Genomic DNA, 22,349 nt, shown 5'->3' on the forward strand with positions numbered 1-22,349 from the left:
ATCAGTGACGGCGCCGCACGTTGTAGTCTACGTAAAACGGTAGAAACAAACAGTGGAGGAGTACTGGGAGTGGGCTTCACTGGCGTATACGAGGTTAGTTAATCTAGGTTTTATCTTTCGAATATTTATCTTTTGTTTATAGTCAGGGAGTTGAATGAAAGTGGATTTATTTTTATACGTTTCTGTCTGAGAATAAAAATATTTAGATAATTTTTTAGCGCATTACACGCTACGGCCCTTCTAACGTGAAAAAATCGACATAATGCGACCTCTATTTTCCACATGTTTGCGTATCGCAATAAATGACTGAACGAGACGGCAAGTCGCTATGCCGATATGGTTATTCTTCGCATAGTGAAAAACTTAACCCACAATGTAAGATAGTATCGTACACTATAACACAGAGGAGGGCGCTGATTTAAAATCCTACAACAGTTATTAAAGCAACGCACGTTATTTGGGTTACGGTGTCGCAGTGTTGTTACTTTGCTGCATATGCATTTTTGTTGTTACTTTGCTGCATATGCCTATATAAATATACAAAATTATTTGTTAATCTTTATAACAGTAAATCCAAATTGCATTGTAAATTTTTCATTGTACTTGAAAATATGGTAAGTAACTAATTTTATAACCTGAAACAATGAAGAAACTATATTATATATAACCTTATTTTTTTAAAAATACATGACTTTATAGAAGCTTGGCACTAGGGATGTTTAAAATAGTAATCTGTTATGCAGTCAAATATTGTGCTGCAAAGGTACCAAGTTACTGTTAGTAATGCGAACCTAATATAGACCATTATAGGCTTTGCTTAATCCTTACTGCAAGTTCAACTTACTGTTCAAAGCGGAAATGTTTTTTAATGTAGTTAGGTCATGTGTCTTTAGCTAATGCAAACCATAATTAAATGCAAAATGCTGTCTTTATTTTCTTGTTTGCACCTTGCTCGGCCTTAGCTCCAATATATTACTTCTCTGTTGCCTTACTCTATTGTTCAGTTTGACTGATCAGCAAAATGTGTATTTAACACATCAGTAATTTTATTTCACCTTTTTCTCGCAAAAACTTTAAATTAGGTGCTATTAATCTTCTTGGCTGTTCGCTGTATGTACCAAATCGGGTGTATAAACTTTTCCAAAGGTAATAAACTTTTCCAAAGGGTCAACGACCAGGTTAAACATTTCAAAGTTAACAACCTTTTTAAGGTAAACAATAAACCTTATAACTATTTACCACTGCAGAAATGACGTCTTTGATTGTTTGCTGGTAAACAATTTTTTAAAACTTGACAAAAAGTCTTTATTAAGAGCTTTTATTATTTGTGTAGTGTTTAACTTTATTATTTGTGTAGTGTTTAAGGAAATAACTGACAAATGATTAACATCCAAAAATATATTTTTAGATTGTTTACTTGTATTTTATAACAATAGTTTATAAGGAAATCCTTTTCAGTTTTGGTTAACTGAGTTTTTCAATTGTTCATTTTTGCAAAAGAAAAATGAAGAGTTTGCGACCTTTTCTAAACTCTGCAAAATGTCTCTACATGACTTATTCGGCCACATCATTTGGAGTGCTAAAATTACCCACAAATGATATCTATAAGTATCAACCCCATTTAAACCAAAGTTGCAGATCATTTAGTAACAGAGAAGATTTTGTGGAAGAATTTGATGAGTAAGTTAGTCTTGTTTAAATGACTTAGAAACGTGCATATAGTTTACAATGTAAATGATTATTATTAAATGAATTGTTTTGCAGTGATTTGTTTGGTGGAGGATCTGAGAACAACCATGAAAACACATTTCAAAAATCTACACGATCACATTCCGAACAACGTTTTACAGAGTACGAATCTGAAAGAAGTATGGGATATGGTAACAACAGTTTTCATAGTGAAGCTTCTGGCATGAATGATTTGTTTTCCCGGATAACTGATGTGTCATTTAATGAAGTGGAGCTTTCTAATATCAACAAAAATGTTTACCAGCCTCACCCTGAAACTTTAAATAGGTCCCAGGTAAAAATGGATACATATATATATTTTTGAGGTAAACTACATAAAATAGTGATATTTAGCTAAACCAGAGCTCCTTTGGCTTTAGATTTTGAGTTATGATTTGATACTGGAGGTGGTGGCACAACAATTTTATGGGTCATGAGTAGGGATGTTTAAAGTAGAATATTGAATCCAATTCTGCCGTTTATTTTGGGTAATTGAAACTGCTATAATTTAATGTTTTATCGCCGATTGTTGCGCCTAATTGTACAAACGTGTGTGGTAAGTTTGTATTAAGGCCAGTCGCTGCGGCGACCAATTTATAGTGCTTTCTTTAAATGTTACCTGGTAGTGCAGTGTCAGCGTTTTTTCGGGCGACCAATTACTTTGCGTCTCACGATAACATTCGTCTAACAATTAATGTCAATCAAGCCTTATTGGGCAAGCGACTAACGTGTAATTTCAGGTGCAGAGTTTGCAATTTTCCTAAATGCGTTAAGTTGCAAAAGTAACATTACATTGTGAAACGTGCTGGCCGTCGACAAAATGCGCTATAGGGTTACTTGTCAACTTTAGGCCAATATTCAGCGAGGTAATGCAGTTATGCGCAGCGTAATTTTCAAGTATTCGTTATGTCAATAGTAACTATGTATTCTTTAAGTACATTGCTTGACTGCACAACAGATCATGTTAGTCAAAAAAGCACCAAGGCACAACAATGCTTTAATAAAACAGGCCCAAATTGCTAAAGAGTTCTGTGTGCAGTGTTGCAGTGTTACTCCTTATTGAAAAAAATATAAGTTTTGGCAACAACTTGTACAGTTGACATATTGTACTTTAAACAACTGACTCAAATGACAGTTGTTATGAATGTTAAACATACGGGATTCGTTATTCTAGATTTGAAACCTATTATTTATAGAATACCTTGGGATTCTACTTTGAACATCCCTAGTCATGAGAAGGGCTAGGAAAAGGAGTGTAAGATTTTGCATTAGATAATTTACAATAAGCGCAAAAGATAGCAAGAAGTAGTAACTACTATTTGTATTATATATATGCACTAAATGGTCACAAAGTTTTATTAAATAAAAAGGGATATAGACTAAAAAAAAATCCTGGCATAATTACAATAATTAAATTGTAATAGCAACTAAAAAGTGTTATAAAAGTTGTTTAAACTCTTTGAAAAATATTCTCCATTTCTGAACTAATACATATTCTTTTTGGGTCTTAATAGGAGGATCTAGATGCTTTCTATCAGGAACACAGTATTTCAACTTCCGCCAACTTACCGAGGCCGGTTTTTAGTTTTGAGGAACTGGATTTAACTGGTAGATAAATATATGTATATAATAGATAAACATCATTTAATAACTAAGTAGGTTAACACCTAGGCTTGATAAAAAAAACATGTTGCATTAGCAAGGTGATTTTTGCCTTTACCTGTAAGAACTTGTACTTCATGGTACAGCTTCACAAAAATGGTTAATAATCTTAATATATCATAGAAATGAACAATCATTGTGTGATAGCCAGGCTAGCAAAATCTTTGACAATCTTTTAATTTTTTGTTATTTTTCTGTACCTAAAGTTTAATGCTGTGTTCTAATATCTAAGTCCTTAAGTGTGTTTGGGTGATAAACAAGGAAATATTCAAGCAATAGTCTTCCAGTTAATAATAAAAATTTGACAAATTAACTAAGCACTTAACAAAGAGTATAGCGATCTAATAGTTGTGCCAAAGGCACAACATTTTTGTGGCATTACCTCAAATGTAAGGTCGATGCGAAAGTACACCCGCACCCATGTGTGCTTTTCTTACTCACACACTATCAAGCAAACTCCTCACAATTATGCAACTCAAATCCAGTTAAATTGTGCCAGGTGCCAAAAAATAGCGTTTATTAGGTTTAATTAGCAAACATTTTCTGAGTAAAAGATAATAGTACACACAGGGGCGTATCCAGAAATCCAAAAATGGGGGGGGGGGCGCAAATTTTCAACTTAGGGAATTCCCCGTTTTTGAATACGTTTTCGTTTGCCCGCGACGCACTTGGCCGGCTTCCACGGCGCAATGGTAGAGAAGCGCTAAGCGCTGATCTAGTTCAAAAGAAAGCACCAAAACGTAAAAAAACGGCCGTTAAAAGAACATTCGCGTGAAGCACAAAAATTTTTCACCCTTATGTAGTTAAAAACCCCCAAACTATTTTGTAGATTAAGCTATAAAACAGTAGATGCTATCTATCAAGAGCAATCATTTGACATTATTACCACCCACTGTCACACAGCGTTGTACGGCTTTTCAAAGCAACTGTGCTTCTTGTTGACAAATTACATGACCTGTAGTTTGAAAATCGTAATGATACAAAACAACGGGGATAGTTACGTAACAATGAATGGGCTTTGGATCTTTTTGTAAACAAAACAGACTCCAGGCATAAGACCAAAATAAGAACAACTTCATCAGTGGAATAAAACACACTTGGGAATAGGACCAAAATAGCACTAATACCCAAAGACGTGCGGTGAGGTTCCTAGATGGTGAGGCACAAATTTTTTCGAGTCACGTTTTTCTTTAACAACCACAACACAAACACGGTATAGTACTAATAAAAACAAAAAAAGTTTGAACTTTTTTTGTTTAGCTTTTGCCATTGTATGAACGGCGTATCAAACACAAATAAATGTGCTAGCATACTGTTTCATGAAGCAACTGACTGAGTTTTAGCGCAATACTCCATTCAGAGAGCAAAAAGAAAATGACTAAAAGTAAAAACTAGTAAAACTACATTAATATAACAAACGTAATAATGACTACATCGTTTATGACGTAACTATGCATGGCAATTGAAGGTGTGACATGCCTGTGATTGACTGTTGTGGTAGGCTACTGCTCATGAATGCTACAAAATAAATTATTATTAAGAGTACAATATTTATAAAATATTTGACCCATGACATCCACACAGTCACTATTTTTTTATCAATCTCTTTGAAAGTTGCGTGTTAATTTTTTTGTCCAGTCGTCGGATGCAAAGCTTTTTAATTTGCAACAGGTCTGCCTTTATTTATGACTTCAACTTTAGAGCTTTACACTACAATAAGTCAATGTACAGTTGTACACGCACTATGCGGGAATTCAAGCTGGACAAAGAAAGGTTTCATAACTTGGACGTCACAATTGAGGCATGCCTCAAATCATAGCTAAATTGTTCATCATGTTTTCAGAGAGAATTCGCAAAAGATAAAGGCACGCATAATGCAGTGTATGAAAGTTTTGTGATCCGAAGTGAGGCACGGTTAGGCGCTGCCTCACTTTGCGTATTTCAACGATTTTGACCGCGTGAACGCTTGATATGAATAACGCAACAGAAATAGAAGAAAAAATAAAGCCTGCTTTAGGTATAGCAACATAAAATTTGCGGTAGAGATATAACTGATATAACTTTTGCTTGATATATCTATTGCTTTGCCAGATGTTGCCAGGTGAGGCAGTGCCTCCCCTGACTGCACGTCCCTGCTAATACCTAATAGTCGCAATACAAAAAATATCGGATTATGCCCTAAACCGTCGGAATAACACCTAAATGGCCAGAATCAGGCCTGTAAATTATACAACATTTTAGCTAACTCCAAACCCCGCCCCGAAGTACATCACTAACTCCCCTAATAATTTCAACACCAACCGATTTTATAACCCCACCCATTACCCACCAATAACCCTAAACATGCCCAAAAATCCGGTGCCAAAACAGCGGCGCCATTCAAACCATGGCGCCCAAATGTCGACACCATACAGTTTTGGGCGTTATTTTGGCCTTCTTATTCCAACGATTAAGTTCTTATTCTGTAGCGGATAATTACTGCGAATTTGGCTTTATAATGTCGTTGGTTTCAATACTGTGGTTTTATAGATTTTCCTGCTTTGGGCATTATTGCTTTTTAGGTCTTATTGTAGGTTCCCAACAAAACCAGATAAACAAAATATAATGTTGTGAATCCAGGTTTTTGTTAAAAAAATGGAAGCTACTCGCGTACCACAGGTTGGGAACCCCTGATGTAAGGACACAACGCACAACATTATCTTTTTTATTTAGCCCACACAAAATGTACCGTTTACTCTTTTGTCCACACGCAGCTCAAATAAACTGTTTAAGACATACTTTTTGGGTCTACATAGCTCAAACAAAACTACTTTGGGGCCTTTTTGGCTGTACTTAGCTCGTATAAAACTAATTTGGGCCGTTTTTCGGTTGATTATAGCTCAAATAAACTGATTTGGGCACATTTTGTTGTACGTAACTCGGATAAAAATAATTTTGGCAATTTTTAAAAACTAAAAAAAAAATGGGGTAGTAATCATGTGGGCTCCAGAGATGACTGCAGACCTTGAATTTTAGTAAAAAATCGATTTTTAATTATTTTTTGGGCTGTTGCACTTTCATGTAAAAAAGTGCACAAGTGCCTGAAATTTTGTGCAAAAAAATGCGTTTACCGATAACATTGTCTGGCAGCAACATATTCGGAGTACAGAATTATTTTTACGAAGAAGACCTTATTTTAAGAAAGACTTTTTGCTGTATCATGCCTTAGTGTCTGACACATGACAAAGTTTTTTATGTTTAACATTAGACTTTTTATCTGCTTTTGTTTCAATTTTGTTATGAGCAATAAATGACCAGCAGTTCTGTAAAGCCGATGGGCTTGTTGTTAACTCTTGTATATTCATGTACAACCTCTCTGATCTAGCCCTTCTGAGGTTATCAATGTTGTATATGTCATAGTGCCAGACTAACCGAATCTGTTGATAAATGATACAAAGAAGACAGGCTAGAAAAAACAACTAGTTTATGATGAGTTTCAAACTCACAGTTTTAAGCCATACAGGGAATGTCGCTCTACAACCAGAGCTACACAGGCCCAGAGAGGAGCAAGTTGACAAATAACCATGATAGCATTGTTTGTTTCATTAAATGTACAATCGTCGGCCATACCAGTGCCGCCGTCCTATAGGGTGAGTAAGAGAGGTGGAAGTCAAGAAACAACTAAGACATTAACTGCTTGCTGCTTCCTGTTAGTACAAACATTCTACAGTACTACCATGTCAAGTCAATGAAAGATACAAAACACAAGGAACTATTGAGAAATCAAAATAGGGGGACCTCAAATTCATAACCGAATAACTTCACCCAATTTCTGTCTAACATAAATGATGTCATAAAATGTTCAGTTTTTTTCAGTTTTTCTAATAATCCGTTTTTTGTTGTCAGTAAGTAGGGAACCTGTCTGTCTTAAATTATATAAATCTAACCTAACCAAATTGAGTAAAATTAATAAGTGAACCTCTTTTTAGACTGTGAAAAAGAGAGACTGTCTCAACTGGAAATATCCACACCAACACCTATTCAATCTATTAGTATACCAGTAGCCTTGTCAGGACAAAATTTAATTGGTGTAGCTCAAACTGGATCTGGAAAAACATTATCGGTTAGTTTATTTCTATATATATACTACTTAGATTAAGCTTAAAAGAAATTTAATCTTAAACATAGTAAACATGGTTTAGGTTTAAACACTGTATTCAAATAGTATCAACCTGTGTTTTTTTAAACCTAGACGAATATTCTCGTTGTACACAAACCAAGTTTTTTTTAGTAATTTAGTTTCGGATTGTTTTTAGTTTCGTAGTTAAAAAAAATAGGGTTTTATGTCCTGAAAAAGGACATTTAAAAGTTTGAGATTCATTAGTATAAACCAAAGCAATTGCTAATCAAACTGATTTAAAATGCGAATGCATCCTCTACTCGGATTTGATAGCGCAAGTAACTGACTCAGAATTAACTAAAAAATGTCGGCAAGGAACATTTATTTTTTAGTGCATAAACTACCATTGCAACTGATCTAAGATAAACTTTCTTGCTTCAAATCAACAACCCTTTATCTGTCTGTAGCCCACAGTAAAATATTTTCGAAAAATATAATAATATTCGAAATTATTTATATATTTGACAACATAAATAAAATGTGATACTTAAAACATACACTTATAAATAAAACTCTTACCAAATAGTCGTTAACTTTCAGTTTATGCTTCCTGCTTTACGGCATATTAGAGGACAACCAAAATCTCGCCGTGGAAACATCTCTCCATCAGTAAGTTGGAATTTCTTAAACTTGTTGTTAGCTTAGATCACATAAAATAGGTAGCAACAAATACAGGCCATGAATCCTTCCACTGTAAACATTTTAATGATAAATTGACATAGTATACAGCTTATTTAAAGCTGTACAAATCAGTTATATGTGATTTGGAAAACAACAAAAAAGTTGTGCAGGACACAAAGAGTTGTATTATTACATTTCCCATTCATTGGAGAACAGTGATAAAGGTTTACTTAAAAATGCCCCAATCACTCCTATTTGGTTCCATTTTAATAGCATTTACAATGCTACCAAGGGACCAGGGTTAATAAAAACTTGTGCTCGAAAAGTGGATGTAATATGAAAGTGACCTGACTGGCAATCCACCTTTGTTAACAAAAAGCTTTTTAACTAGGTAGTACCATTTCCTTACCAACCATAAAACCAATTTAGTTTTCGTAGGAGGGAAATTTATGAATTTTCATGATAGGTCTGCTTTGAGCGCAGTAAGCAAGTGGTACAAAAAAAAACTTTTACCGCAGTAAGCAATGCTACAAAATCACTAAGTTTTTTCAACCCCATTTTCAGGGTCCAAACTATGAAAAAAACTTGTAAATTAAACCTTCAAAAACAAATTTGAATTTTGAATAAAAAGAGCCTTTGATTTGTCTTTAATTATTTTACATTATAAATAATATGCTGGCATTCTGCTAGAAGCGTGTTGTTTTGCAATATTTTTCCGTAACAAGTACCATTATTCTAATACCTGGCATCTAAGAGCTAAACTTTTTATGGTAACCACAAAGGTATATATATCCTGTGTTCCAGAAGTTGCTTATTATTATAGGCAGGTATAATTTGCTAACAACTAACCAGTTTGTAATAGAGTTAATGTTTCATGGTTTACAACTTTGTGTGTATATACAAGTATTTTGTTTCAATTTATTTTGTAGCTAAAAAAATAAAAATTGTGTTTGGCTTTATGAAATTTTGTAGTTGTTTTTGTTATTCATCTAAGCAAAGCTGTGAAGTCTGACTCTAAACTTGGAGTTGGTTGATTTTTATAAGACCTTGTATGAGTCCAGAGTCCAAAGCGTACATGTGTTGTCCCAGCCCGCTTCTAAGTTTTAAGTCTATGGTATTTTAAAACCCCAAAAGAATGACATAGGTAAAAAAGATTGAAAAAAATTATTTAAAACTGCAGTTATGCCAAAAACGGCATCACCAGTTCTGTTAAATTATCTGCTGGTATTTATGGATACACTTGCAATATTATTTGTGACTTAAATGCACTGTAGTCTTCTTTGCTATATAATTTTAGGAAGAAATAAATTACTTGTGTGAATGTAATAAACTTGTAGTTTTTGTATGATTTTTGAAACTTTTTTTTCTGTGAACATAAAGAAAGATGAACTTATTTTTATTTTAAGCAATTTTCCCCTGATACTGAATACACAAAGTTGTTAGATTTGAAGTCATTTGTTTTTTGCCAGGCAACACTAACAAATAGTTCATAACTTTTTTTATTGTTTTCCTTGAATCCTGATTTGCAGTAAATTGGCATTCAGTGCATTTTACATTGTCTCAGGTTCTTGTTATGTGCCCCACTCGAGAGCTGACAATGCAATGTACTTCAGTAGCAAGGAGGTTAGCAGAACAAGATGTTTCTGTTAAGGAGGTGTATGGTGGGGCATCCAAATCCAGACAGCACAGTCAGTTGCAAAGAGGTAAAACAGCTTAATTTTGCTTGATCTGTTTGATTGTAACACTTGATCAATTCCTAGGCTGTGATGTTCTTGTTGCAACTCCCGGTCGTCTGCTCGACTTTGTCAGTGACCGAGTTATTGATTTAAGACGATGCTCTTACCTTGTCTTGGATGAGGCAGACAACATGCTTGATATGGGCTTTGAACGTCAAATTCGCAAAATTGTTAACCAAATAAGGGTGAGTTACGTATTCACAATTTTTATTAAATGTATGCTGGCGCTGTAAAGTGTGGATTAAAAACGCAGCTAAAACTACGATTCATCGTTCCGTAATCTTGAACTCCGTGAAGATTTACATCGGAGTGTGTTGCCCTTCCGTGTTTTGTGTTGGCGTTTCGCCCACGTGGCTGTTGACAATCTACTGTTTCTTGTTTTGCGCAGCCTGACAGGCAATTGACACTTTGGAGTGCGACATGGCCTGAAAGCGTCCAGGAACTCGCTTCCGACTATTTGAAGAGCGATAAAGAGACCGCCTACCTTAAAGTCGGGTCGTCCAGCCTTACTGCAAACAAAAACGTGAAACAGCACTTCCACATTTGTAGAAAAGCGGACAAACCGTCATTGTAAGTGGTCAAAGCGAGACTTAAAAACACACATATAATATACTTTTTCTTCATAACCTCACGTCCAGAGATAAGCCTTACGGGAACATGTTTTTATTCCTTCAGATTCCAAGAAATTGTTCCAAAGATTGTTGAAGAAATCAAAGCTCAAAACAAAATTCCGAAAATTCTTATTTTTACTAACACTAAATTTCAATGCAACAATTTGGAACACATGCTTCGCCAAATTAAGATCAGAAGTATTTCTATAAACGGTGACAAAAATCAACAACAACGTGATAATGCTCTTTATGGTATACAAATGGAATAAAAACTTTATTTTAGTGTTTTTTAAGTAAATTTATTTTAGTTGCACTATCTTATAACCTTTATCGTTGTTATATCTGAAGAAAAAATGCCAGAAAAAATTGCGTTTTGATTAGTGCTGCCTGTTGAAAATTACAATGTGTTTTTTAGCATTCAGAACGGACAGAGTCCCAATCATGATTGCAACCGATGTCGCTGCTCGTGGACTGGGTAAGCAAAGTTTATATCAACAATGCAGTATCTCTTATGTTATGAACAATACGCTTTGGCCTATAATAGAATTCGTCACGCCTGTGAAAAAAGTAATTTTAATTTTAACTTGCCAAAACCGAAGATCATTTTTCTGTTGAATCGAAGCACCGCCGCCAATAATGTTTGTTGATTTATAACTTTTACAAAAGTCGATGCAAAAATTTTGCCTTAATACGAAAATCAGTAACAACACGAGGGGGTGGGGTTTCTAAAATTGTTTTCAGTTGAAATTCTGTATTTTGAATTGAATTAATTGCTCAAATGCTAGGTTAGGGGCGAGATTACGCTAACACTCTTGCCCCTTGCAGATGTTAGCAACATTGACGCCATCATTAACTACGACTGTCCGGCCAACTGCGTCAGTTACATACATCGTATCGGGCGAACAGGACGCGCCGGAAAGACTGGCGACTCCTACACGCTTCTATCCGAGGTCTGTTGTTTTATTTACCTTAATTTTGGCGAAGCTTTTATTTCGCAACGTTATGTCAAAACTCACTTCAAAATTATCGTATAACCATGTCATCATTGCTTTTTCAAAGGAGGATGGGGGAATTTGCAGAGAACTGATAAAGAGTCTGAAGGACATTGACCATCCTGTGGACGAAAAACTGTACAAGCTCCAAAACTGGCATTCGGCCAACAAAAGGTCTTTAAAAAGTAGCAACAGCAGGGGAGGAGGCTACAGTAGGTCAAGATATCAACCACGTGGTGACCGCTACTCAAGATATTAATATATTCCAATTGCGCTGTTTCATGTTGTATAAATAAAACGACAAAAAACATTCAAACATTTTTTTGCTAGCCATATTGTTTTCTTGGGTTCTGAGTAAGGCGAACGGTTTGTCGTTTGAATTTCGCGGACGTTTAGGATTTTCTAGCAATAGCAATATTTCGTCGTAGTTTGACATAGAAAAGTAACGGTAACTATAGCTAAAGCCCGATTACTGTATTGCAAATGTGTAGGTACGGCAGTTGGTCCCCATATTTTAGACAAAAAGTGTATATGATACAGCAGTCATCAATAATATGGCTTAATATTGATAGAGTTAAAACTGGTCAACGTATTTTTTTCCTGGCTAAAATGCCGAGTATCGGCTTCCATCCAAAATTATCGACCGTTGCTAACGTTAACATCAATCTATCATTTGTCTACCAGTTGGTCTCATTGGATGACCAACTGGTAGACTTTATTCCTTAAAGTACAACAATATTTAATAGCGATTTAGAGTCAACGACTTGATTGATTCGTACATTTTGTTTAAACATTAACCCCCCTTAGCAAAGTGCAGGCTTTAAGAATTTATTAGTTCTTTGTAACGGCACTTCGTGCAATACTCTATTTCCATAATTTATTGCGACAAAACGACACTCAAACCACACTCACTTGAACATATTTGATGACACCAATTAGAGTAGCAGCGTTCTAAATAAAGACCATTGTCAGATTTTCTGGGATATATTCACATACGAATGCCATCATGTAAAAGTATGAATGAAATCTACCAAAACCGCGTAAAACGGCCACGACGAGAATAATTCTACTGACAGCTTAGTTTTCCACACACAAACAAATTTATTCGACTTATCACAGCAGGTTGCAAACAGCAGATGCCCTTTGTCGAATAACTGCTGTTTCTTTTGCGTTGGCACCTTTTGCATCCTCTCGATTATTGGACTGGACAGGGGCATTGTTTACTTGCTTCAAATCTTTGGCTCTAAAAAATAACTTTTTATCCAACGACGAGTTTTTGCTGCGGTCATACAGTAAATCTTTTTTTCTGTCTTTTGCTTCTCCTCCACTAATCACATCTAGAAATGCAGGGGCGCCGTTGTGTGGCGGCTTTGTCTTGTTCTTGGGTTTCTTGGACAGAACGGTGTTTTCGTTGCGAATGATGACGTCCAAAGGGGAACTTATGCCCACCGACTTCATGAGGTTGTTGTACGCGGAGCGCGCGTTTGCATCCATGCCGAATTTGAAATTGGAAACTTCACAGGTTTTCATGTCTAAAGATACTTGTTTGGAGCTGTCCAACTGGTCGTTTTGCCGGACCTCGGATTTCTTGCCATCCTTGATAGACTCACTTCTGTTTTCTGGGATCGGATTTTGACTGGCAATGACTTTGGGCTCAGGCTGGATATGGGCGGTGACGGCGACGGCGACTGACAGTGGATTCACGGCGTCGACCGGTTTCGATGACACTTGCTTGTCCAACGGAGCGAAACTCGGTGCTTTGGAAGATTTTCCGTCAACGGCGGAAAGACTGACGCTATCCTTATACATGGGTGAGCTTTCCGCAACAAACTCGTTGTATGTTAGTTCGACGTCATCTAGCTTCTTTTCGTCTTGACACACAGCCCCGGAAGAAGTGGCTGTCTCGCAACCTGCAACAAAAATATCGAAGAGCGAAAGGTGAGATTGACACGACTGAAATTAAACTAAAAAAGTGATTTTAATTTGGTCGTTTTTTTCGGAAGCGCAACAAACGCCTATCATTATGCTGATTTTAGGTAACGGCTTAAATATTATTTTTTTCTTGTTTCAATATTCAAGCATATGTGCTCGGACGACCAAAAACATTCCCAGAGATTACAGGTGGATTGTACTTGCGTGGGTCATAAAAAATACCTTATTCCTTAAAAAGAACCAAGTGGACCTTGTATTTAAATATATGATTCTAGTGAAGGAACCGCAATTTTGTTGCACTTCTATCCTTGGTGTGAGACGATATTTGTGCTTCATGGTAAAACTTTTTTTCATATTCGAAAAAAAGGATTCGCACTTACGTGAACACCAAGCATTGTCAACAAAGCTACTGTAAATCTTTTTATGGGATTAAATAAATATGTCAGAGCCTCACATAAAAGGCTTACAAGGTACCGTATATGTATTAACTGATCAAATGTTTGATTTACTTTTGTTAATATGAAAATAATAAGCAGCTATTTAAATATCTGTTTTGTGGCCCGTTTTTTTTAATAGTTCTTTACCAGGAATTCTACGTGTTTGTTTGTTGCGGCATTCTTAACGTCGAAAATGTCATCTTTAATTTACTCAAATCTCACTACACAAATATCACAACGAGATAAAGCAATTCTTACTGTCGCTTAGTTCCTTTCTATCTTCGATGGCAAGCTGTTCCAATTCACTGAACAAAAAAGCGAAAAAACACGTAAAACTACAGCATATAGCATAGTTGAATTAATTTTGCATCCCTTATTGAGCTTACCTTCCCTGGTCAAATTCACTTGCGCTCATTCCTGTTGAAAGAAATGGGTTGTTTTAGATACCAACATTTAAATACATATGCAAGGCAGAAACTATGGGTTACCTTCGAGCCAGTAAGTTGTAATATTTTTTTGGCCTTTAATAATCATCTCACCGCTTTTTATCACCTGGTAGCGGTTAAATGGTAGCAAATATTCCATGCACTTCTGGCTGACATGAATTTTATCGCCCTAAAAAGCAACAAATACATGGTAAAAAATTGGAATGTTAGATACTACCAATCTGGACATTTACAGTTTACTGTTGGAAAATGAACGCTGTAAGAATGACACTGATGTCTTACCATTCCTGTGGCTTCCAATTTTGAGGCGATGTGTACAGTTTCTCCGAACAAGCAATATCTGGGGATCTTGTGGCCCACCAATCCAGCAATCACCGCTCCACAGTGAAGACCTTTAAACAAGTAAACGAGACAATTTGATACACATTCCCCGCAAAACCTGTCTAATATCGCAATCCAATCAATGCACGTCTTCTAACCAAAAGTCCAAAGAACAGTTTATTCTTAGGATCACCTAAAAAGTTACCAGTGGGTGCGATGTGAGACAATTTGCGCGCGATCTGAATATGAACTAGTGGTTCCCAAACTATTTTATTCCGTGGCCCAATGTTTTTTTACAAAACAGATAGTGGCCCATCGTTTTTTCACCTCTAGTTATGACTAGTGCATATTGATTAACAAAAGTTTTCCAATATTATAAACATTTTTATTCCTTAAAACCATTTGTCTAACATCAAATCTAACTTCATTAAGTTTCTGATAAGTCTGCTGAAGTTAAACAACTCGCACGCACAGTTTATGCCAACAACTATTTTAGTTAAACAAAATGTGTAGTTGAACTATTTTCCAATAGCACTTAAAGTAGTGGCCCACTTAAAGTAGCCTCATGGCCCACTGCTGGGCCATTGACCACAGTTTGGGAACCACTGATATAACTCCTGCGTAAGCCGCAAGTGACGACCCAGCGATCAGCGAAACTCACCGATTCGAATCTTAATCGATTTGCCGGAATGCGGGTCGTAGACGGTGTGTACGTTCTTCTGCATTTCGATCGCCATGTCGGCCATATTGCGCGCGTGAAACTCGTCGTAGTTGGGCGCGCCTGACACGCACATGAATCCGTCGGCCACCGTCTCGACCTTGTAGGTGCTGTGCTTCTCGCACAGCTTGTCGAAAACGCTCACCATCAAGTTGAGCGTCTTCATGATCTCGTGCGGCGCGATGTGCTTGCAGATGTTGGCAAAGTTCACCACGTCGCTAAACAGGATCGTCACGTCCTCGTATTTCTGGCGGAGGCGACAAAAATGGCCTAAATTCTATTCCCAAACTTTAAATCTATTTTCAACTATGTAAAATAAGCCAAACTTCACTATATGTACGCCAAATAAAAAATAAAGCAAGTTATATTCGGAAAAATACAAAACTCAAACTGAGTTTAGCCAAGCGTTTGGTTAAAATTGGGTCCTAACCATATTTTATTATTTCAATTCAAACCATCTTTATACTTATTCTTCTATAGTGGAATTGACTTAGTTTTAATAAATTGCTGTGTTACACAGGCTGTCCTTAAAGTGCGTAGGCTATAAGTAGTTCAATACTTTATTGAATTATACCATTGTTCAGTAAAACTACTCCCGACGCTTACATACGCGCACTTTTTATTACCTCGCAAAGACTGACGGAAGTGTTACCCTCTCGCAAGCTTTTGGCGATTTCCTTTGGAATCATGCTGTAAAGCAGATCGTCGATCTTTCGTTGGTTGTTTCCCAGGTTTTCAATCATTTCTTCAAGACGAGAAGTTTTGCCCTGCGTAATAAATTACTATTTTATATATTTACGCGTATAGGCCTATGGTGGGAGGTTTTGTAGCAATAGAAATATCATTTTTGTGTGTTTTGTTGTTTGTTATAGGGAGCTTTGCATTTTGTTCTCTGATGCAAAGTACAAGCAGTAACAAATCTCAAGCAGATCAGTGTTAAGATTATTCGCTATATTTCATGTACTGCACTTTCATCTGAAAAGTGAACGCGCTTTTATGTAAATTATACATTGGAGGGTATATTCCGTCAATATGCGCGGTAGGTATTTAGAAAATTATTTCTATTGGACGTGATGGCGTTTGTGATGGAACTTATTACTCCTGTCTGAAGTTTAATGCGCAATGCATTTCGCCTGTGACCTGCTCCAAGTCCAATGCAAGCTTGTATTCCGTAGTTTGTTGAGGACCGTGCAAAACCATGTCGCGACTCAAGTCATGGAAGGTCAGGTCGTTGACAAACGTCCCAAGATCGTGCATCTTATTAAGATCGTCCATCCTGCAAGGTAAATGAGCATTTCGATTTTGCGAATCGCCTTCAGTTTATGGCGAATGAGTTTTAGTTTGATAGCCCTACATTTTTATAACTAATTTGTTGCAGTTGTTTGTTACTAAAACACATTTGTCTCCTTTACTATGGTTTCCAGCTGCTAAACCAATGCCTCACTGAGACATGCTGTCTGATAGGCTAAAAGGTGTTATTTTAGACATCACACTTCAATTGAATCGATCGGAATAAATTGTGATATTTTTGTTAAAAGAAGTTATTTTGTTAACAATGCACACCAGGACAGACAAGATGTATTTTTAATAGTGGGTATCGACAGTCGATTAACGCAAAATCAAGTCGTTGATTATAGAGTCATAAATATTGCAGTGCTTACATGAGGGTTGCCAGAAAGATAACCAATCCCCACTCTTCGATGTGAAGCATCTGTCCACGTAACTTTATGAAATGAGTGGTTGGCATGCGATAGTGACCTCGAAAAGCTGCAAAACGTAACGAACGGCGGTTACCGAAGGCAATGAATTGACCCACAGAAACAACACAACATACTTTCGTCCGATTTGCCAGGTCGGCCAGTCGATTTCACCGATGTCAGTTCGAAAACGTTGTCAGCGTGTATCAGTACCTGTTAAAATCGGATTAAATGGTTGGTTTCCTAAAAAATAAAATTGTTTCATAATTAGGAGTTAGGAGTATTACCCTACTGAAAAATATTACCCCAACAACATTGCAAGGTGCTTTTATTCTTAGGATAAAATTACATTGTCCCAGGTGAGATCGTATCCTAAAGGGCGTGTCATGAAAAAGGTTTCGTTCAATCTTCTGCCTTGAAGCCCCTTACAGATGACGTCCAGGCCGTGCCCCGTGCTTAAAATCAGCAACCTAAAATTAAAACATTGTTTTAGCTTTTCATCTTTCCATAATGTTAGACAGAAGTCATACATGTATTGCGCACGGTAGGCCTATATGACAAAATTAATCAGAGGCGGGTTCAATTGTCGGGTAAAAATTGTAAATTCTTGAGGTAATGTTTTTTTCAAATATACTATTTTAAAATGACTTAGTCAAGTCATTTTCATGACTAGCAAGTCAATTTCCAAGTCATCGGAATAACAAATAAATGCAAAACCAATAAATTTATTCTTACCTAAGAATTATTTTGCATGTAATAAACACCAAAAACGAATCAAATAGCAAGCAACTTTTTTACATCTGAAAATTTAGCTCAACATCCATTTTTACTAAAAATAATTTCAATTAAAACACTTAAGGTTAACTTAAGGTATTTGTCTAAAATCAAAATTACTTGAGTCCAAGTCATGTATAGTTTTGAAAAGACTAAAGTCAACTTAAGTAATTCAAAAACAGTCAATTAAGTGCACTTAAGTCAAGTCATTGACGAAGTTTATTACAATACTGTGTAGGCTATACCATATAAGCGTGAGTTATGTTCTTATTTGTGGCACCAGAAAATCGAACAGTCAAGTGTAGAATTAAAGCGCTAGTGATTGGTTGTCCCAGCTCGATTTGTCTGTTTTTTGGTATATGATCTCCGTATACAGACTTTCCAGTAAACGAAGGTAAACAAAAAATAAAACATTTCTAATACCCTTCGTTGAACACGACATGAAACGGGAAGAGCTCGAAGAAAGCATTCATAGGCAAATGTAGATTGTTTTTGCTGCGAATAGCGCGTTTTGCGCTCACAACCTGACGAGAAGTTGCAAATTCCGTGTTCAGATAGTTCAACCTACAACAATAACAGATTAGTTAGAGAGACTACATTTATAGAAACACCACACATTAATTTGAGATTCTCTTAATATTGCTTGATCGACAGCAGGAAAAGAAATTGTTGCTTTTATTAATTATACTGATCTGAGATAGTTTAAAGGATTTTTTGTGTGTTATAAAAATAAAAGTTTAACAACTACCGTACGAGACGGAATATACCTGTTTTGATTTACAATGCTTGGATGTCTATGTTATATATACATGAGTTTAACGCCTCTCGCAGACTAAAATCTTTAAAATTACTGGTTTGATTCGCTTGATCCTTGGGTAGGCCTATCAGGATTCCAAGGTTTCAAATTTTAAATAAACTAATGCTGTTTGAAAACCATGACATGTCCTACCGAAAACTGTGTGGTACAAAAAAATTCAACACTTCAGGTTTAGCTTTACGCCCCTAAATCCGTAATTGTATGGACCTGTAAACTGCAAGCATCGCGTCTCCGGTGAATCCGTGCTGGGTGATCTGGATGGCAACGTCAATGGAATAGAATTCTTCGGCAATAGCCTGCAAAAGTCCCTGGACGTAATACATGAAGCCGGTGAAGGTCCGCCTGCTCCTGTACTGAATCTCGAGTCCTTCACTGTCTTCCTTTGCTACATGAAAACTAAAATCGCGGTACGTGGTCAACAACCAAAATATTACTTTTTATTTAAAGCTTAATCTATGCCTAGAAACTACAAATCAAATTAACGCATTTTTGTTGTTGACAGTTATCATTAAAATGAAATCACAGAAAGCGATATTAGTATATGGCCAACACAACCTACCTTGGTGGTTGAATTTCATTAAAGTTTGTGCGGTAATATTCATGCATGCAGTCGAGACCGATCAAGAAATCTTTAAAGGTTCGGCCCAAAACTTTGGTGATCCGATCATTTCTGAAATAAACCTTACAGTGTACCGGTATGCAGTATAATAGTTTAAATATTTTAGAGGGAGAATACGAGAAATCAGATTTTATTTCTATTCTAAGATTTATAGATATGTTTAAGAACCGTACATTTTTTCTTAAAAGGTTGAGGATAGCCTAGTAGTGCTGGTAATTCTATCATATCTGCAAGTTTAGTAACTCGATAGCCCATATTAATACATCGAAATATCAATACTGATTGTTCTTCTTGGGAAACTTAATCGAGTTTTTTACCTTATCTGATCGATGTAATTAATAAAATATTTTCCGGCCGTCTCCATAACAGTCTCTATTGCAATGCCAGTTATATCACTAGTTGCTTTGGCGATCATTGGGATAAGCTGCTCATCGTAAATCTAAAAACAACAGATTCCGCTTTTCAGAGTTCAACAAGGTATATAATACTGATTCTTGTTTGTTATAGTAGCCTATGTTTTCAGCTCAAAACTCTAAATTGCTAAATTAAATTAGAAGAAGACGCGTATTGCTTTAGGCAAAAAATATTTGATCTTTTCTCGAAAGCAATAATATTTACTAATATGATGTGGTCAAACAAAACTTGGTATGACAACACAAAAATAACGGAAAAGTTCACGCGGGGAACCAAGGAGCATAGGCCTACAGTTCGGTAATTTTGGTAAGTTGAAGAAGTTTTACCTACGAGAGTCGCGACAAAATAGCGTTGCCCAAACACATTTGGCAGAAATTGCAGTCTTGGTAGCCTAGATATTCACCAAAAACATGTTTAACAAAAATGCTTTTACAAAACGCGATAATTTTATCGCTTAGGCCAGGGGTCGGCAACCTTTTTTGCACTGCGGCTGCGGACCGGTTTTACAACTTAAATTTGTCGCGGACCGGCCTTAAAAAAAACAAATGTTTAGTAAAGGAAATTTATTACAGTTTTTTTTCAGTTTTTTTAATGAACTAATACAAAAAGAGCGGAGATGTGGGCCAGTTGGTCAGTTTAGACGTTTTTGGATCTGCAGGTTTTATTTGCCTCGTAAAATGGGATTTAAAAGTCTTAACATGAACTATAATCTATAGTCATTCAACATACCACAACATTTAACTCAAAATATAAGCAGAAAAAAGTTGTTTATTTTGCATGCAAAAAATGCTACTCAAGTGAACCATTCGTTTATGGGTTGGCGACCATTGGTTTATATTTTACAACAACAAGAAAAACTCAAGCACCGTCCAATAAAACTGCAATTTTTATCTCCATTATTTGCTAATTATTTTTATTACTTATACATGGACTTGCAGTTTAATATATATTTCTATCAACAAAAGTATATTGGGAAATTACTATGTCCCTTTATTACTATCGAGTTTATAATTGCATGGTGGCCTGTTAATACGTTTAAGGCTACCACCAACTTTAAAGTTTAAAGATAACTCTTGAATCTCACGATTCTTATAACTAAATGTGATTTTCTATCATATCAATCGACCATGCATGAGGTATATCTAAATTCTAAACGAAAGTTATTGTGATTTGAATATAAAATACATTCAATTGTTGTTGTATTTTTGTTGTGTTTTACGAACTGTTTGGGTTTAAATCAAAGTTTTAATCTGGCAACCCTGCTACGGACCGGTAACGAACTTCTCCTATTCCTAATATTACGCAGATGTTTAAAAGACTAAGACATTCACTAAAAGCGCAAAATCGATTTTGTTAAGCTGGGAAAACTATTAGAAAGTGGGATTACTATTATTAGTGAATATTTTTGTGATTTTTTTCCCAAACAGACATTATGAAGATGCTTAGAACAGTTTTGTTATGCTAAGATACATACCTTATGCGTGGTAAACACTGTGCTGGATATGTCGGCATTACCAACCACACTTTGCCATGTCTTGTTGCCATACACATGCTTGATGCAATTTACCATGCTATCTAATATAAAACCGTACATGGTGCAGCCCGGCGAAATCCAAAACAAAATCCAACTAGATGCGAAACTTGAAAAATAGCCTGTCTGCTTAACTCAGCGTTACAAACAGAAATGTAAAGAAAAATCTTCAAATTGTTAATTTTTTTTTGGTCACAGAACAAGAGAATTTGTCGTGACGTATAACCTGCCACTATCTGATAAAGAACGTCCATGAAAGCTGAATTTACATGTGTGATTGGCAGGTTCGACGTCAAGCGATAATCCTTATTTAGTCCTAAACAGCTGGAGGTACCTGACGGCAATATAATGGAGCGCGTTGCAACCAGTGGTTTTACTTAACCTGCTGGCTGCAACGCAATACCGTCCAACCGAACATAGAACAATGGACTTGGGTCTTCAATATTAAAAAAACCCACAAATTAAGGGTGATAAATGACATTATCTATTATAGTTCATAAATCAACCAAAATTAAACCTCTTTAGGCTATAATAATTTCAACTTGACACAAACCATGCAAAAAATAGCTCACCAATTTGACGTGCACAGAACTTTACTTTACTCGTAAATATATGTTTTCTAAAAAAATGGTGAATTTTTTTTTATAAATTTAACTTCACTGATATTTAACAATTCTAGACATGATATTAATTAACTATAGCAGTGGTCGGCAACCGCCGGTCCGCGACGAGTTCGTTTCCGTAGCAAGGTTCCCAGATTAAAATTTTAATTTAAACACTGTTTGTAAAAAAACCTGGAAAATGTTTTTTGGCGTACAGTGTTTAAATTAAGTCAAAAGCAATTAAATATAGTTTTATATTCAAAACACATTAACTTTCGTTTAAATATACACCATGGTCGATTGCTATGATAAACATCACAATTAGTATCAAGCTCTAGTGAGGTGAAAAACAATTAGTGTGCTGTGGCCATATGAGTTACATATCACGTTTACAACACCCAAAAATACATATTTATATTGCAAAGTAAGTCTCTCCTAGTACTTACAATATATAGAAAAAAGGGATAAAACATTATGTATTTTTTATGTTCAAGCGTGTTCAGCCTAAAGCGCAATACAATAAATTCATGCA

At 35.9% G+C, this 22,349-nt stretch overlaps 2 protein-coding genes across 2 annotated transcripts; one reads left to right on the forward strand and one right to left on the reverse strand.

The window, feature by feature from the left end:
• The first annotated feature begins 1,412 nt into the window (after positions 1–1,412).
• On the forward strand, positions 1,413–11,808 carry LOC146148103 (uncharacterized). Its single transcript, XM_083387630.1, has 12 exons — positions 1,413–1,680; positions 1,765–2,023; positions 3,243–3,336; positions 7,359–7,492; positions 8,090–8,158; positions 9,735–9,873; positions 9,931–10,091; positions 10,295–10,476; positions 10,582–10,769; positions 10,933–10,992; positions 11,343–11,467; positions 11,577–11,808. The coding sequence occupies exons 1-12, from the start codon at positions 1,505–1,507 to the stop codon at positions 11,766–11,768; spliced, it is 1,779 nt and encodes a 592-aa protein (XP_083243756.1). The 5' UTR covers positions 1,413–1,504; the 3' UTR covers positions 11,769–11,808.
• Positions 11,809–12,622: 814 nt separating this feature from the next.
• Positions 12,623–21,278, reverse strand: LOC146148104 (soluble guanylate cyclase gcy-31-like). The gene is made up of 16 exons (XM_083388000.1): positions 21,159–21,278; positions 19,588–19,709; positions 19,211–19,321; positions 18,859–19,047; positions 18,258–18,398; positions 17,410–17,530; positions 17,198–17,273; positions 17,025–17,130; positions 16,504–16,639; positions 15,990–16,130; positions 15,307–15,610; positions 14,607–14,716; positions 14,367–14,493; positions 14,265–14,295; positions 14,137–14,183; positions 12,623–13,419 (listed from the first exon to the last, which is right to left on the reverse strand). Exons 1-16 carry the CDS (start codon positions 21,276–21,278, stop codon positions 12,623–12,625), a joined length of 2,679 nt encoding a protein of 892 aa, XP_083244126.1.
• Between the last annotated feature and the right edge of the window lie 1,071 nt (positions 21,279–22,349).

The sequence above is a fragment of the Ascidiella aspersa genome, chromosome 4 (genome assembly GCF_963924565.1).
Source record: "Ascidiella aspersa chromosome 4, kaAscAspe10.2, whole genome shotgun sequence".
Lineage (NCBI taxonomy): Eukaryota > Metazoa > Chordata > Ascidiacea > Phlebobranchia > Ascidiidae > Ascidiella > Ascidiella aspersa.

Excerpts from the sequence above, each read along its gene's own strand:
- LOC146148104 (XM_083388000.1), bottom strand. The coding sequence starts at position 21,278 with ATGTACGGTTTTATATTAGATAGCATGGTAAATTGCATCAAGCATGTG. Across the intron at positions 17,274-17,409 it reads ACGATCTCACCTGGGACAAT|GTACTGATACACGCTGACAA; the intron begins GTAATTTTATCC and ends CGATTTTAACAG. Across the intron at positions 14,494-14,606 it reads AATTGGAAGCCACAGGAATG|GGCGATAAAATTCATGTCAG; the intron begins GTAAGACATCAG and ends GTTGCTTTTTAG.
- LOC146148103 (XM_083387630.1), top strand. The coding sequence starts at position 1,505 with ATGAAGAGTTTGCGACCTTTTCTAAACTCTGCAAAATGTCTCTACATG. Across the intron at positions 9,874-9,930 it reads GCACAGTCAGTTGCAAAGAG|GCTGTGATGTTCTTGTTGCA; the intron begins GTAAAACAGCTT and ends ATCAATTCCTAG. Across the intron at positions 10,477-10,581 it reads AAAGCGGACAAACCGTCATT|ATTCCAAGAAATTGTTCCAA; the intron begins GTAAGTGGTCAA and ends TTATTCCTTCAG.